This window comes from Octopus bimaculoides, chromosome 7 (genome assembly GCF_046866305.1).
Source record: "Octopus bimaculoides isolate indiv1 chromosome 7, ASM4686630v1, whole genome shotgun sequence".
In the NCBI taxonomy this organism is placed as follows: Eukaryota; Metazoa; Mollusca; class Cephalopoda; order Octopoda; family Octopodidae; genus Octopus; species Octopus bimaculoides.
Window position 1 is genome coordinate 77,033,135 of NC_142934.1, and position 18,590 is coordinate 77,051,724.

The 18,590-nt window shown below is 34.8% G+C and overlaps 1 protein-coding gene across 1 annotated transcript in view; it reads left to right on the forward strand.

Moving 5' to 3' along the window:
• The window catches only part of LOC106878135 (atrial natriuretic peptide receptor 1), a 244,214-nt gene extending 226,946 nt beyond the window's left edge, over positions 1 to 17,268 (forward strand). Inside the window, exon 23 of the mRNA XM_089355548.1 lies at positions 15,229 to 17,268. Within this exon, the coding sequence (XP_089211674.1) occupies positions 15,229 to 15,324 (96 nt within the window). The 3' untranslated portion in view covers positions 15,325 to 17,268. The remainder of the gene's footprint in view (positions 1 to 15,228) is intronic.
• The last annotated feature ends 1,322 nt before the right edge of the window (positions 17,269 to 18,590 follow it).

Genomic DNA, 18,590 nt, shown 5'->3' on the forward strand with positions numbered 1-18,590 from the left:
CATCATCATCATTCTTATTATTGTTGTTATTATTATTATTATTATTATTATTATTATTATTATTATTATTATTATTATTATTATTATTACTATTATCATTATTATTATTATTATTAATATTCTTTCATCTGCACAGTTATCTTGTGAACACTCCGCAGGATTTTTGCTCTTTCCCAAAAGTACTTTTTATAATGTTATACTGGAACACATTTCAATGGTGTCAGGGTGATTCTGGAGGCTTTTCATCACCGAAGGGCTTCAATTCCAAGTGCTACAATTATAACTGGTATCATTGCTGCTTTCATATTCCACATTCTCGCAACATTTATTTTCAAGTTTGCATATTTTACAATTTTTTCGTTTTCTTTATCATTGACATTATGATCCGGACAATCTACACCGATCAACAAACATCTCCTTAGAGTACATTTCTCTACTACTACTACTACTACTACTACTACTACTACTACTACTACTACTACTACTACTACTGAATTTATTTCAATCGACTAATACTTTTGAGTAAATTTAATGTTCTCCATAAACAAAAGTTCATTAAATTATTTGATATGCGGTTTTATAAATATTGTATAGCAAACACTAAGGGAGATAAATCAGAACCTAGTTTTTGATCTCAATTCACTTCACTGATGCAGTAAATTCTCTTGGGAGATGGAACAATGCTACAAATTTCCATTTCTCCAACCTCTAAAACACAAAGCCTTTCTGTATAAGTGGATAGAAATCAATGTGTGTAGTAGTTTTATTATGTTATTGTAGTTTGATGAATACATATAGAATTAATTGTTTTTTTTCCTACTTCTGTTATTGATTTCATTTATTTTTATATTCACGTTTGGAATTATATTCTATATAAGATAACAGAAAGTAAATTAAATTAAATCATGATGAAAATCTTAAAATAAACTTACCTTACAGTCATGTTTTCGAAATTTCCACCATAAAAAAAATACAAACAATATTATTTGATTTAACTTTGTCATCTTATAACTACACTGGTAATGAAATCATAGCTCAAGTAGACAAGAACGAGACTGGAGTGACTCTTTGAAGGAAGACTAAGTAGACGATATCTTAGTATTTTATCTTTGATTTATTATTTTTTTCAGTGACTAGACTGCGGACATACTGGGGTTCTGCTTTGAAGGGTTTGGTCGAATATATCGGCACCAGTACTTATTTTAAAGTCTGGTGCTAATTGTGTTGATCTCTTAGGCTGAGATTAACAAAACAATACCGATTGTCAAGAGGTGGTTGGGACAAACCCAGACACGCAGACACAGACACAGACACATACACACACACACACACACAAACACACACACACACGCGCGAGCGAATATATGTATACGACAGACTTCCATACAGTTTCCGTCTACCAAAATCATTCACAAAGTATTAGTCAGCCCTGGGCTACAGTAAAAAACTTGCCCGAGGCTCTAGGCGGTGGGACTGAACCCGAAACTAAATGGTTACAAAGCGAGGTTTTTAACCAGAAAGCCATGTCCATACCTATATAGATGTCTGGTGATTTACGTATCATGCTATATTTAGTTACCCTGGAGGAAAACTTGGCCTTTCATTTTTCTGGGGTCGATAAAATGAATACTTGTCAAGTACTGACGTTGATTTAATAGATTTTCTTCTACCTAAAATCTCTGATTTTGTCTATGCAAGAAACGGTCCAAATAGAGGATATTAATTTGCCACAAAGGAAGGAAAATTTCTTACCAACTCAGACCACTACAATTCACTTTGTATTCTAGTGTTTATATTAGTTATCTGTTCATCCAGCACCTCGTGTATCTTGCAACTAAGCTGAAATGACTGCTGTAACACAAAACAATCTACATCCAGGTAAAACATTGACAGAAACATTTTGTGATGTGTCTTGGATGTCCTTAGTCTATAAAAACAACCTGCACATAATTCTTCTTCTCAGGTGATACTATACGAAATAACAAATAGTACATACAAATATTTTTAAACTCATAAAAATGTCAGAAAATACGCATTTGATTCAACAGAACGCTATATGTAGAGTTGGGAGATTTGATACAATGGAAAGAATCTGAGAGAACTACCATCTCTTCCACAATCCTAGTACTTAACTTGTGGTTTATCTTGGGAGTCTGTAGTATGCACTAATCATCCTTACTATAAATTGATTTTCCTCGGGAGATACTATACAATCTGACTGTCACACCCGTCCTGTCCCTCATACAGTTACAGAAAGTTGAGTTCTATTAATGATACATGGAAAATTGCATGAAATGTATCTGCCAGACACTTGATAGGGTTTCGTATAAAAAAATACTTCATTGTGGTGGCAGTTGCTTCTTCAAGTAATTGATTATGTGATAGGTTTTGTGTTTAGTATCAGTGGAGGCCGCTTACTTCCTCATCTAGTAAGCTAAAAGATGAGTTAGTGTTGTAGGCAGCTATTCGATCCCTGGACCACGAAATATACAGTTCATAAAAAAAGAACATTTCATGTAACATTACGTACTAGATATTCGATTGCTATTACATATTTATAATATGTTTCATTAGAATTAAACGGCACGAGGATCTATTAATATAGATAATATATGTCTACATTTGAATTTTCCCCACGATTTATCAAGTAAATGATCACTTATTGTTGACAGGTTCTTTTCGTATATATTGGAAGAATGTTTCAATTTGGTTAAACATCAGAGGTGTCATTGACATAAAGTTTAAAGATCAGTTTGAAAGTATATATTTCAGCTTCCAGCAAAGCTAATATTCTAACCTTTCCTTTTCTTTGACATTATTGATAGACATTTTACTCATGGCATAAATGATATCACAGAAATAGTGTCTTCTGGAAATATTCATGAAAACTCTATAGGGTCAATGGAGATTGTTGAAACATAATGGTGGTATCTCTGTCTATATTTTATTACAACTGGAAATGATAGAAATGCTTTCGACACTTTAGTCACATTATATGAAATGAGATAAATTTATTTCAATCAGTGAATACATACATATTCTCTGTTTGAATTTCCATTTTTGTCTACTAAGGTGACATGAGCATAGTATGCATTTACATACATACATACATACACACATACATATATACATACACACACACACACACACACACACACACACACACACACACACACACACACACACACACACACACACACACACACACACACACATATATATATATATACATACGCGTACATACATATTCCTAAAATGTCTGCTAATCTCTGTATTCTTACAAGAAAGAGAAGCGTGCTCTTTTGTTAAGAACAAAATAGTAGTTCTCCTTTACTTAAATGCATTGTCTAGCAGTATCATATATATATACGCGCGCGCGCGTTTGTATGTGTGTGTGTGTGTGTGTGTGTTTGTGTGTGTGAGTGTGTGTGTGTGTATGTGCATATGTATACATATATATATGAATGTATACATATGTATGTATGTATGTATGTATGTATGTATGTATGCGTGTGCGTATCTTACTGTTATATTATTCAGGTCAGCAAATGGTATAGTCAGTAAAAGATCATAAACCTAATTCTTTGCCATGTTTTGGTGTTTTCAATTCAAATCCTGCAAAGCTCAACTTTGCCGTTTATCCTTTCACGATTGGTAACATAAATACCGCTCAAAAACTGTTGTCGATTTATTTTACCCTTTAGGAAAATGGGTGGTCTGTGTTAGAAATCCCTATTATTTTCATCTATGGAAGCGCGTGGCTTAGTGGTTAGGATTTTGGACACATGATCGTAAGATTGTGGTTTCGAATCCTAAATCGAGCGATGTGTTCTGCTCTTGAGCAAAACACTTCATTTCACGTCGCTCCCGTCCGCTTGGGGTGGAATATATATCCTACAAAACCTAGGAAACCGGCCCTGTGAGTTTATATGGCTCGGTAAGGATCGTTATCTTATCATTTTTTTAATTTATAGTCTATTAGATTCTTACCTTTAATTATCATCCGTCACATATAGAAAATAAAAAAAACAAACAAACAAACAAAAAACAAGCGCAGGAGTAGCTGTGTAGTAAGAAGCTTGCTTCCCAACCACAGGGTTTCTGGGTTCTCTCCCAATGCGTGACACCTTGGGCAAATGTCTTCTACTATAGCCTCGAAATGACCAAAGACTTGTGAATGGATTTGGTTGATGGAAACTGAAAGAAGCCCGTCATACACACACACACACACACACACACACACACACACACACACACGCAGATAAATAAATAGATAGATAGATAGATAACACAGCCTTCCACACAGTTTTTGTCAACTAAATTAACCCACAAAATATTAGTCAGCTCAGGATTATAGTTGAAGACACTTGCCGAATGTGCCGTGAATAAAAAAAAAAAGGCAACAAACGAGCAAGAGCCTGAAAGAACTTAAAAATCCGAAATATGTTCTATGTATAGTTCAAGACTGTGTAAATATGTTAGACGTTCGTGTAATTCGTTAGCCTGTAGTAGTAAGCTAACGTATAAATACAAAATATAATCAACTGATTCTTTGGTTAGAATTTCTCTGTATTTAATGGTGTATGACTGTAAAGAGAAAGAAGAACGAAAACAAAACATAAAGTGTGATCTAGATACACGGTTAAAACTCACAAACTATAACGTCTGCAACAGACAGTTTTATTAATCATTGAAGCTAAGATTGTATTACTTACAGAATTAACTTTGTTAATGTGTAATCTTTATAGACAAACTTTCTATTTTTAGTTTCACAATTTAATCAACGACAACACTTAAGAAATCGAATATGATCGTTTTCATTTATAAATATTTTTGCTGATAAAAGGTTATTTGCAGTAATAATAAAATTCCTTTTTATGTTTCATACATTTATTCTACTCCTTTTCCTCGATTCTTCTTCCTTTTAACATTGAGAGAAGTATTTTTAACGTTTCGGGTTATTGCTCTCCGTCAGAGAGTGAGAAAAAAAATGTAGAAGTGATGATGGTGCTGCATTAATTGAGCAGTGAAATATGGGAAAAATTTATAAGTACCTGGCATTCTATTTTGCAAGATAAGAGCTGATATATTAACTCGAGGTTTTCGCGAAGAATATACTTACTACCTAACAATCCATTTGTGGCCTCCAGTTTTTGATGACACTTTATAGAATATTGTAGCAATACACAACGCAGACACCATGAAATATAAACATACATACATACATACATACAGGCATACATATATACATACACACACACACACATATACATACATACACACATGCACACATACGCGCGCACACATACATATACACACATATACAGAGAGAGAAAAATATGAATACATAAATAATGAGGTATGTAACTTAATAAAATTGATATTAAAATCTGTAATCGAGCATGAATAAATTTAAAGCATAAAATAAATTCTTAAAGAAACGATATCTTAGAATGATGATTATGCACCGGTAATCTTGCACTTGACAGAAACTACATTTCTCATCCTTTCTAAATAAAAAAAACTCACTCCATCTCTAAAGGTAATTACATAGCTACAATAATGAACTGAATAACCTGCTAGTTCACTTACCTACACTGAAGATATTAAATAGAAAGTGTAAAGCAGGGGAAACGAAAAGAAGTGGGGTGGAGAAAAAGGGAAGGTGAAGAGAGAGAAAGCAAAATAGAGATGGGAAGGGAAGTCCCTTTCATTGGTAATTTCGTTGAATATGTAGCTGACACAAATGGCACAACCTGCTGAAAGTAACTGAAAGTCTCACACGTCACATCTTACCGTCTTATAGCTCCTGATGTGCAAACGGTATGATTATCACGACCGGAACAGTTTCCATCATAAATTTGTTCGATTATAATTGATCTGAGAATTGAGACAAAAAACAAAAATTACTTCGAGCCAACGCGGTAAGTTTCGGAGTAGATACTTGATCTGTTAAATAGAGCAGTGAAAGTTCTCTTAAATCACAATCCACTGTCTTTAATTAAGGGAAGAAGACATTAGAATGTAGTCCTCTATATACAAGTAATATACGTTTTATAAGACGAAATAATATGTTTGTGTGTTTCTGAGTGCACGTTCACTCGCGTGTGTATATTTATATAGATGGCAATGTTAAATTTGCAGACTGTGGAGAAAGCTTGCTCACCAATGTGTTTATCTTTCATCGATGTACTCACACATGCACATTCTCTCTCTTTCACACACACACACACACACACACACACACACACACACACACACACACACACACACACACACACACACATCAGTCATAAGGCATTGGTCGACTGAAGGCTTTACCTAATGAACCGCACTGTGGGAAGGGATTGAACATGTGCAATCACCAGTTTGTAAAACCTAACTCTTAACCACATGAACATGTCTGTATGCAAAGCTGTAGAGCACTTCACTAAATACATTCTTACATTTACAGTTCTCTTACACCCTGGACTGAAAGCTCACCAAAGTCGATACTACTTTTTTATAAAAAAAAGTTATAATAATGCTATGAACTATCAGCACACTAGGATTGATTCATCCGATGTTGCTTCTATCTTCTCTACTAAAATAGACGTGCGTAGGTAAAGATAAATTTATATACATTTAAGCTTATCATCGAACTGATTCATTCAAAACGGCTTGTGGCATTATGAAGTGTTTTATACATAGCTATTTTTCAATGTCGCATACATACCATAAAATATCAGCATGTGATATTTGTTTTTGAATGAAAAATAGATGGTAATTTAAAGAATTATTTCAGTATCTTTCCAGATTAATCAATTTATATATGGAAGCAATGTTACTTTATCATTTCATCTTGGTTAAATTTAAGATAAGGCGACGTGAAGACAAGAAAGTAAACGAGGGACTGAGAGAACAAGAGTGAGAGAGACTAAAAGAGAAACCTCAAGAGAGACCGAGAGAGACTAAGAGAGAATGCTCAAGAGAGACAGAGAGAAATAAGAAGCTGTGTACGTCAAATAAAGAGGTAGATATGCAGGCATACAGTTAAATAGAAGGGAAAATGCTGGTAATTTTTATTTGTCGATTTTCTTTCCATTTGGTTTTCCTTGTTTCTCAGCTTCCGAGTAAGAAACAAGGAAATAAATATCTAAAATAAATATCTATTAAAATTTTATTTTCGTTTGAATAATTCATATAATTCAAATTAAATATTCCGGATTATTTCTCGTCCAAACCACAGGCTATTCTGCCTTCATAAATATCCATGTGTTTAACGTATACCGTTTGACTCATTATTAAAATCTAATCTATCGTTTCAAGAAGCGCAAGAATGTGTACACACACACACACGATCGATTATGTTCGTTTTCTTCTACTTTGAGCGAACGTGAGTATATTAGTATAAAAATGTTGTCACCCCTAGTGAGGTCCAGCAGTAATAAACCGATACAGCATCAACATTTCTCTTAAATCATACCATTTCGTTGTTATATTTGTTTACCCCCCAGGTTTTATTATCGTATTGTCAATGACATTCTAGCGGTGACCAATCCAACTTTTCTAACATTATTCTTCGGACTTTATAACCCTATTAGTAAACCCATCCCTCGGGTTCCGCACTAACAACTTTCCTATTCTTCTGTGCCAAGAACATCAGCTTCTAGCAATTTCTTCCTGCCCTTGTTTTTTCCTTTAGCACAGCTTAATCTTAACCAAGAGCAACATTAAGCGCATCGATATCTCATGTCCCAGAGGAATGTTCTCGCCGTTCAACAGTCTTTCTAAACCAAACCAAAGCAAATAAAATATAATATATGAATAAATTAAACAACTTAACCTATGAATTTAAATATAATATTTAATATAATTTATAATATTGAAATAGTTATTATAGAAATTATTGGCTTTGGTAACTTAAAAGCATTGAATCTGGACTCTACCGAGTGAAATGGATACGGCTTCTGAGAGAAATTTAGCAAGGTGGAATAAAACAACATTCTGGCCCCGGGATGGAGGGGGTATCTTCTCAAAATTCAATGGTGCTGAGTTCTGTTTCCTTTTTTTTGCCCAAGATGCCCAACGGAGAGACAGAGGCGGCTTCTTGGATTTTCGTGTCTCAGTTCTAATTTCATAGACTCCGGGAGAAGAAAAGATTGCCTGAATCATAAAGTTTACGGGTGTACGCCATTGAAACACCAATTAATGATAAACTGTCTCTGTTCAATACAACAGTTCTGCGGCTATGTTAGGGCAAAGCCTTGAAGAATTTTAGTCGAACGAATCGATCCCAGTACTTATCTAATTTTTTTTTAAGCCATGTACTGATTCCATCGGTCTTCTTTGCTGGACAGCTAAATTACGGGGGCAAAACCACACCAGCACCGGTTGTCAAGCCGTGGTGGAGGACCTATACAGATAAACACACACACACACACACACACACACACACACACACACACACACACACACACACACACACACATTTATATACGAAGAGCTTCTATCGGTTTTTGTTCACCAAATTCACCCACAAGACATTGGTCGGCCGAAGGTTAAAGACGCTTGCCAAAGGTACCATGGATTTAAAAAAATATATTTCCTCTCAGTCAGTCTAACTGATGTTCAACAAATATCTTAAGCGACGAATGCCTATCGTTTTACCTGGGGGTCATTTAGCAAATGATAAAAGCGATAAACACCCGATATTTGATACGAAAAACGCGAGAGTGTATATATAAACATCCGTACCTGAAGTGATGCTGTAGTTATATAAGTAAATGTCACCGTGCTCTCATTAATACAAATAAACACACAACATAAATAAATAAAAATCATAATTTTATGGAGTAATAAATACCAAGTTCAACCATATATTGAATGACGTATGTTATACGCATCAACTCTCACTCCCCCTCTCTCTCCCCCTCTCTCTCCCCCTCTCTCCCCCTCTCTCTCCCCCTCTCTCCCCCCCTCTCTCTCTTTCTTCTATTGATCTTTTTCTTTTGTATCTCTCCTTTTCTTTGACTCTTTCTATGCTATTTATATGGAAGGATCGATTGGTTACCTTAAGCTTCGGTTCTCTTTTGGTAACGCGAGAAAATGGAACCAAGTACTCATTTAGTTGATTTGTTATTGTTGTTGCTGTCGTCGTTATTGTTTAACCCTAGGTTTATCTGGATTAAACCTACTTACGATCAAAAACATTAGAACCATGACTGTTTACGACTACCAGGGCATATAATATCCAATATCCCATTTCCTTTCCCAAGAAGTTAAGATATGATTTGCGGGAGATTTGGTCGCTATTTCTAGTTGTCTGAGCGACTACAGACTGGCTCCATCGCATTGTTATTGTTATAGTTGTTTTTGCAACTATTTCAGTACGAGTATGCCTTTAACGACTGTTAAAGACTACTACAACAACAACTAATTTAGTAACAACAAAAGCAACAATAACTACAAAAACAAAAACAACACCAACACTATCATTGCTCCAAACCTTCAGTCACAAAAGTACATCAGTATGACATGTTTTGTTAGAAGAAAACTAAAACAAAATCAATAAAGAAAAAGGCAGCTTTAGAAAATACATCAGTGGGTAATTTTTTATTTTATTTTTCCTTTCAGTCAAGCTAACTGATGTTTAACAAATATCTTAAGCGACGAATGCCTATCGTTTTACCTGGGGGTCATTTAGCAAATGATAAAAGCGATAAGCACCCGATATTTGATACGAAAAACGCGAGAGTGTATATATATACATCCGTACCTTAAGTGATGCTGTAGTTATATAAGTAAATGTCACCGTGGTCTCATTAATACAAATAAATAAATACACAACATAGAGAGAAATATAATTCGTAATTCTATGGAGTAATAAATACCAAGTTCAACCATATATTGAAGAACGTTATACACACCCACTCACGTACACACACACACACACGCGCACACACACATACATGCACATACATACACATACATACACACACATACTCTCTCCTCCTCTCACAAACATACGCACATACATGCACATACACATACACACATGCACACTCACCCACACACGCATATACCCACATATTCTATTCTGCATTTGAAGCTCAGAACCGCTTCTATCTTTTCTATGTTACCTCTGCTTGCCTTTTAAAAGTCAAGAACCGAGAAAATCTCGTAGTAAAATGCTCCACAACGTCCAGTCCCACATAGCTAAGCTCTTTTAAATATGCTCGCCGACAATGTAGCGCCTACCCCTACATTAACAGTACTACAAGCATCACTGAGCCTAAGACACATCATATTATTCAGAACTCCTTGTTACATATCGTCTAGCCATATATATTGCATCATATGCAAACTTTACGGCGTCTTTTACATTTTGGGGAACAAGTCGACGCCTTTCTGATCGCTTTCTGGAGCCTAGCTAATCTGTCGCCGCCAATTTCAACACTTCTGGCCATTCTAGCGCCCAGTTGTCAGTGTGCAGTATCGCCGCAACCCATGGATTCATTTTCTCAAGGAAGCGAAGGGAACAACGTTTCATATTCGAACTTGGTACCATGTTACCGATAGGTTAGAATGAACGTAACCTTTTCATATACTTCAACTCCCCCCTGTCCTCCTCTTTTCCCTTCATATCACTCTCATCTTTGTCTACTTCACCACATTCCATTAACCTTCCCTTCTTTCTTTTACACTATTTCTGTTACTACTTCTTGCTCACATAAGAAGCTCGCGTGGCTCTACGTTCCCCATCAGTTGCAACTTGATTTTTATTTTAACTATTTATTTATCACCCTACGAGGTACATCTGGACCACCGGATGCTCCTGAACCAGTTGTTGAGTGTCCCACCCAAGAGGAATCGATGCTAGATGTGCCGAAACGGTTGTCGTGATTAATAATACATTCTCGTATATTCCATCTTCTGTCTTTCATTTGTTATATATATATATGTATGTATGTATGTATGTATGTATGTATGTATGTATGTATGTATGTATGTATGTATGTATGTATGTATGTATGGTGGTTGTCTGCTTATGCAGAGTTTGACCACCTCCTGTACCTATAGCTTAGAACCATTATGCCATCAGATGTGTCTTTTTTGAACCAATGTTTTGAAAAGACACCCACATAGACTGCATATCCGATTTGGACCACCAAGAGCTGCAGATAAGTTCTGATCTTTGTGGCTCTTAAAATGTCATTTGAGGCCTCCGTTAGATTTACAGACCTTCTGGCATACATTGCATTGAAAGGTGTGCACAGACATTTAGGCAGAATAGTTGGTGGTTGTTCGTTTTCTATGGGTCTGCAAATGAGATTAGAGCCCAGCAAAAGAAAGGCATGGTCTATCAAAAACTGTGCCCACAAAAAGGTCATTGTCATTCAGCTTCTTGATCGTTACAGTCTTCTTTAAATCTCTCTTGAGTCTTGCATGCGTTATCTACACCTTTCTTCGCCATCCAGCTCGATCCGAAGCAAGGGTTTCTATGTCCTCTGGATCCATTCTAAGTGACTTCATGGTAATCCTTTTGCCATCCTTAAACCATAAAGCAGCTGTCATCTGCCATTCGAACAATATGATCACACCATCTCATTTGTTTTTTCAAAATCATTGCTTTCATTGAGGTGATTCCTGCAGACGCAAGGGCATCTGTGTTTCGAGTAAAAGAATTCCATTTAATGTTTAAAATGCGATGAAGGCATTTTTGGTGGAAGTGATCTAACAATTTTAAATGTCTTTCATAACATGTCCATATTTTAGAAGAATACAACACGGACGGTAAGACAAATGATTTGTAAAGAGCCAATTTTGTATTATTATTTGCATGTCGTTGGCGCCAAACGCGTAACTCCAAGTCACCAAATGCCTGCGCTGCCCTTTGAATTCGCAGATATATTACTGAGTCCAAATTTCCATCACTTTGTACAAAGCTTCCAAGATAGATGAAAGAATCAACAACTTCAAGTAGATTACCCGTAATAAAACTTTTAGTGGGGTTGTAAACAGCACCACATGCAGGTTGATACATTACAACTGTTGATGGCCAAGCTAAAATCATTACATGCTGAGTCAAATGCAGATACAAGAGTTTGGAGACCTGTTTCAGAATGACTGACTAGATCACAATCGTCAGCGTATAAGAGTTCCCTAATGAGTGAAGTAAAAACCTTCGTTTTGAATTTCAGTCTGGTCAGATTAAAAATATTCCCTGTTGTTCGATATTTTATGTAAATACCATCCTCGGACTTTTGAAAAGCGTGTGACAACACAACAGTAAAATATATTGCACAAAGGGCGGGTGTATCAATGTCACCTTGCTTTACTCCATTTTTCACGGTAAAAGATTTAGAGAGCCTACCACCCAAATTAACTGTATATATATATATATATATATATATATATATATATATATATATATATATATACATACATGTATGTATATATGCATGTATGTATGATACATATATAAAAAATATATAAATATGAATTATATGCATACATATTTATAGACATACATAGATAGTTACATGAATATAGAAACAGTGAAAGTGAGTGTGCTACATTGTATTGGTGGATAAGTATTATTTATTGGTTAAAAGACCACCTTTAGTTTCATGCTGGGAATTCTCAGGAATTATCAAGCGTGCTTCAAAGGATGTCGGTACTCGTCTCTGTCTTGGATGAGAATATATTAGATTGTAAAGTTACTTTATGCAAACCATGTATATATATATATATATATATATATATATATATATATATATATATATATGTACATGTGTGTGCGTATATATGTATGTATGTATGTATGTATCTGCTTAAATATATTTTTACGTGCTTCTGTTGCATATAGACTTTGTACACTCAAGGCTTTGGATCTCGGCGTTGAAACCTCTCAGTTGACGACTGTACTATTTGTAGTCACTGATGATCTTGAATGCTGCTACTTGATGTCTGTTTAACGACTTTAGATATTTAGAGTGGAACTCTTGGTGCATAAGCGATAATTTGCAGGATTCAAGACATAAGTGTATAGTATTCTTTAATGCAGTATTTCTGACAGGGTTGAAATTTGCACTGGGAATCACATTTTCGATCTGATGGTAATTGAAGCTTGTTTAGTTATATTTTGAAATATAATACGCACGTTACCAAGAAAGCGCTTAAAAAACAATTGCGCGGGCGTTACATGCAGAAACAGCTGTTTCAAGCTCACATTTTTCAGTTCATTTCTGGCTCTCGAGGGAATAATTGAAGCGTCTTAAATCTCAAACAATGGAGGTCATTCTAAGAACTCTCCTCATGAAATTGCATTGACATCTAAATGATATTTAAAAAGAAAACATTTTACTGAAAACACTTGGTAACCAACCTTTTTTAACAACCTAAAACAAGTCAAAATTCAAAATGGCTGTTACACAAAAAGTAATTAGCTCCGTGCATACTAACTACGAAAAATTTTAATATTTTTCAGACGTTTACTTCTTTGAAAAAAAAATCCTTATTTTCGCTCAAGCAAAGGTTATACAGTGTTTTAGATTTAAAGCTATCCTTCCTGTCGGGTTGCGCCTTGTCTACGGTCGACCAGATAAAGTTGATTACTTGAGGACATTGCTGACGTAAGAAGATTATAAATTCCGACAAATCTGTAGCGCATTTTATCAGTGTTTACAAATAATTTTATAATATATATATATATATATATATATATATATATATATATATATATATATATATATGCATATTATCGACTTTGCCAAACAGTTACCATCTATTGGGCAATTCGAATGAATACTAAAGTTGCATGATTTGTCCTAGCTGCCTTTTTGCCTCTCTTCTCATTTCAGCTTTGCGGCATTATAACCTCTGATATATCAACCGAAATTTTTATTAAATGAATAACTAATCATAGTAGAGATCCTTTTTCATAAAGTAATATACTTATGTTATTGTGTGTGGGAAGAGTCATTCTCTTTTAGTGCCTTATTACTTAACACACTCACCGGTTCGATTTCCACTCATTAACTTATTTACAAATACAAAAACGAAATATACTTCTGCTTTGGCAGAAAATAGTAATCTATTAAATTAAGTATTCTTTAGCTATATTAGTTCTTAATGATAGATTAGATACTGGGTTGTACTATAAAATCTATTTTTCTTCTTCCTTGTCTTATGTTGTGTGGTCTAATTATTTTAACGTGTCTAATCTTATCTGAGAATCCACTATTTTTTAGCACATCATTATAATAGCCGGCTGTTCTATAAAAGTATCTTCACCAGAAGATATTGAGATATCCATTTATTCACGTTGTCGACCAAGTTCCTCCAGATAAAGATACTACGACGTTGATAAAGATACTACGACGTTGATAAAGATACTACGACGTTGATTTCATTTCTACTTTATGTGTATTATATTCATATTTAGTTTGTGGTATGGTGTGAAAGTCTTATCCAGTTTGTAGAAAATTAACGGTGATAAAGTTTCTATCTACAGTAATAATACTACGTCCTCTTTCATGAAATACCTTAATCAAATTGCTAGAATAAATTACTTTCTGCACATATGTATACTTGCAGGTATCTGTGCAGGCACACACACACACACATCGAACCTTAAAGTGCTCAATATATAATGCACTCACTTGGAAATATGTAGAGTCTAGTGCATGTATTTATCTTTAACGGACGTATATATAAGGTATCACGGAGTCCACACAAATTAACATCCATTGGGCGTGAAACCAAAATATAGATTTAATGGCATAGTTACTAAGCACAGACAGACAGATAGACACACACACACACACACACACACACACACACACACGCACACACACACACACACACACACGCACACACACACACACATACACACACAAACACACATACATACACACACATACACATACACATACACACACACTCACTCATATAGGCAAATACGCGCACAAACATATCAGATAAACAACATGCATACGCATATTTTCGTTTTAGTTCTTTAAAAAATGTCGACTCGATTTATACTCCCGGATTTCAGTCTATGAAAACATCTGTTTTCTCAATCTGAAATTTTAGATCTTAAAGGCTGAAGTAAGTAAGTATATAAATATGTATGTATATATGTATATATGAATAAATAAATAAACAAAATTCTTGAAATTCTCACTGCTGATATTAACTGCTATTTTTTCCCTCCTTCTTAATCACTTCTCGATCTACTTGCAGGGTAAAGGTATTATGAAGACATATTGGTTAAAGGGAGAGCAGGTCGTGAAAACAGAAAAACCAGACCCATACTGTCTAACACCACCTTCAGAGTAAAAGTAGATGCGATAGATGAGCGGGAGAGAATTATACGAGAATAAAAGAGAGAGAGAGAGAGAGAGAGAGAGAGAGAGAGAGAGAGAGAGAGAGAGAGAGAGAGAGACAGACAGAGAGAGACAGTGATAAACAGAAATTAAAGAAGAACAAGTATATAGAAAGGATGCATGAAAGAAAGTATGGATGTTAAAAAAAATGCTTAGTTTATATTGGTGACTGGCCGAATTTACTGCACGTTCATGGATGTACTCTAGATCAATGTATGAACCCTAGACTAGTGTGAGTATCCTACCCTGATATCCTACATTGATCAATAGGCCCTAGATTAATCAATATCATATACCCTATTTTGATGAATCTATTCTCGACTAATATACTCAAAATTGATGTACCCTAGCTTAATGAATATGCTCTAGATTGATCAATCCCTACATTTTTGAATGCACACTAGATTGACGGATTTACTCTTGATTGATGAAAGTAATCTATTATAAATTAACTGACGTGCTCTAGGTTGGTTATCATACCAAAAATCAATTTACGCTAGATTAATTAGCGTATCCATGATTGATTAATGTACCTTGGATTGGTAAGTATACCATAGAATAATTAATATGCTCAAGAATAGCGAATGTTTCCTAGATTGATTGATTGATAGACCCAACATTGGCGAATGCACATTAAACTGATCAATATTCCCGAGTCATATACTTATCCTGAAGTTGGCACATTATTTCAATTTTTTTCATGTCTGTCTTGTAGTTTTAAAAATACACTGAAAATACACTCAGCTTGCATTGGCCAAGAGGAATAAAGTGCAAAATAAGAAGTGAATGTAACACAATGATTATTAGTTATTATACTTCTAATTGCTGGTGTTGACTCATAGCTTTGATCAAGCAAACCTATGATCAGAAAAAATTCCTTATGTGACCATCGCATCTTTTTATATTTAGACATGGTATAATTATGACTTTATTATCAATGAATTCTTCCTGTTTCTTTTTTTTTTTGTTCAAGACTGTAGGATGTAATTTGAAAGAAATTTGGTACCTATTCGTAGTAGGTCGAGCGACCGCATATTAAGTCGTTTTCCACCAGTAATTAGAGATATAGAAAAGCAGAGTCGGAGCAGTGGTGTAAAATGACGGGAACAAAAGGATTTGATAATAACAGTTGGATATATTAGGATTAAAGGTTAGAGTGGAAGCTGATGAGAATAATGGTAGTGGTTGTGGTGGTGAGGATGATGATGATGATGATATATATATATATATATATATATATATATATATATATATATATATATATATACGAGGGGCTTCTTTCAGTTTCTGTCAACCAAATCCGCTCACAAGGCCTTGGTCGACCCGAGGCTGTAGTAGGAGACACTTGCCCAAGGTGTCACGCAGTGGGACTGAACTCGGAACCATGTGGTTGGGAAGCAAGCTTTTTATCACACACATCCACACACACACAAATAGATAAATACACACACACACACACACACACACACACACACACACACACACACACACACACACACACACACACATCTATATAATAGTTTGATAATAAGATGGTATGAAACCGTTATTTTTATCAAAATTCGCTGGCACTAAATACATGCCCTCAATACTGTTAACATTCTCTACTTAATGTTTTCAGCTGGCGATTGTTATTTAGAAGGCTTTGTTCGAAAATCATCACAATAGCTGGATGCCTCTATATGTGTGTGAGTGTGTGTATGTGCGTGTGTTTATATATATGTAGGATCTTTTTTAAAACGGGGGCCACATTTTTCATTAACGAAACACTTTGAAACTTGGAACACTGGTAGAATGTGTCATATAAAACATCTTTTTTTCTTAGTCTTCTTTAAAAAAAAAGAAATCCATAAGTTATTCCATGTGAAAGTTGTCGTATTTCTGTAATTTCAACCAATCACTGGTCTTCTTTAAAAAAAAAGAAATCCATAAGTTATTCCATGTGAAAGTTGTCGTATTTCTGTAATTTCAACCAATCACTGACGTCCATTCAGCCGATATACATTAAGTGCCGACTACATAAACAAACGATTCTGAAACAATTAACCCTAACCCTAACCCTAACCCTAACCCTAGGGTTAGGGTTAGGGTTAGGGTTAGGGTTAAAGCAAATTTAAAATGAAAAAAGCAAATAAAACGAAGGTATGGAGATTAAATACGCTTTACATCGCTTAATCAGCCAAAAGAGTAAATGTAAACAACTGAATACTTGTCAGTGATTGGTTGAAATTATCGAAATAAGACAATTTTTTACATGAAATAAATTCGAATACAAAAATATTTTTCTGTTCTATAACACAAAATAGATAAGTATACGAAGTTTGAAAGTCTTTCGGTACCAAAAACACTACGTAAAACATTAATGAAAAATGTGGCCCCCGTTTTAAAATAGATCCTATATGTAAGTGTGTTTGTGTGTGTGTGTGTGTGTGTGTGTGTGTGCGTGCGTAAAGAAAATTATATCTAGATTGATGAATCGAAAAGGGTATTTAAGGACAGTATGTGGGATGGGAGATAAAAAGTGATATACGAAAAAGATTAATATATAAAAAAAGGGAGATAGATTTGTAGATATATAGGGAGAAGAAGAAGAAGAAGGAGAAGAAGAAGAAGGTTGAGTGGAAGAGACAGTGAATGAGTGAGATATGTCTGTGTATGTAAAGCAGAGTATCAAACTGAAATATGATTTCATGATACATCACCACAATCGAGGAAGGGAGATTTTGATAGTAGGATTTTCTCCTCCAAGAAAAACCTAATAAATATAAACGCGATCTCATTGTAAAAATAGAATGTTAACAGAAACAATGTTCCTAGAAGGATGACATTAGAAATAAAGATACAGCATTGCAGATCCTCCATCTACTAGAAATAGCAAACAAATTTTTGTACGTTCTTAGCTGCAGAGGAACGCATTGTATTATATAATTCTAGACATACTGAGCGGATACATTGGCAAGATATTCGGTGTAGAAGCAGAGTCTAACTTCTAACGAATATATAAACACTACAACATTTATTGAGTGTTTCGTCTCCGTAATCCTTTCTATCTATCTATCTATCTATCTATCTATCTATCTATCTATCTATCAATTTGTTTGTGTGTGCGTATGGTGTGTGTGCGCGTGTGGTGTTTTCTAATATGTCTCTATACCTACGTTTTTTATAGGAAAAAAAACAAATCGTATAAGTACAGTTTGTACTAAATAAATTTGGATA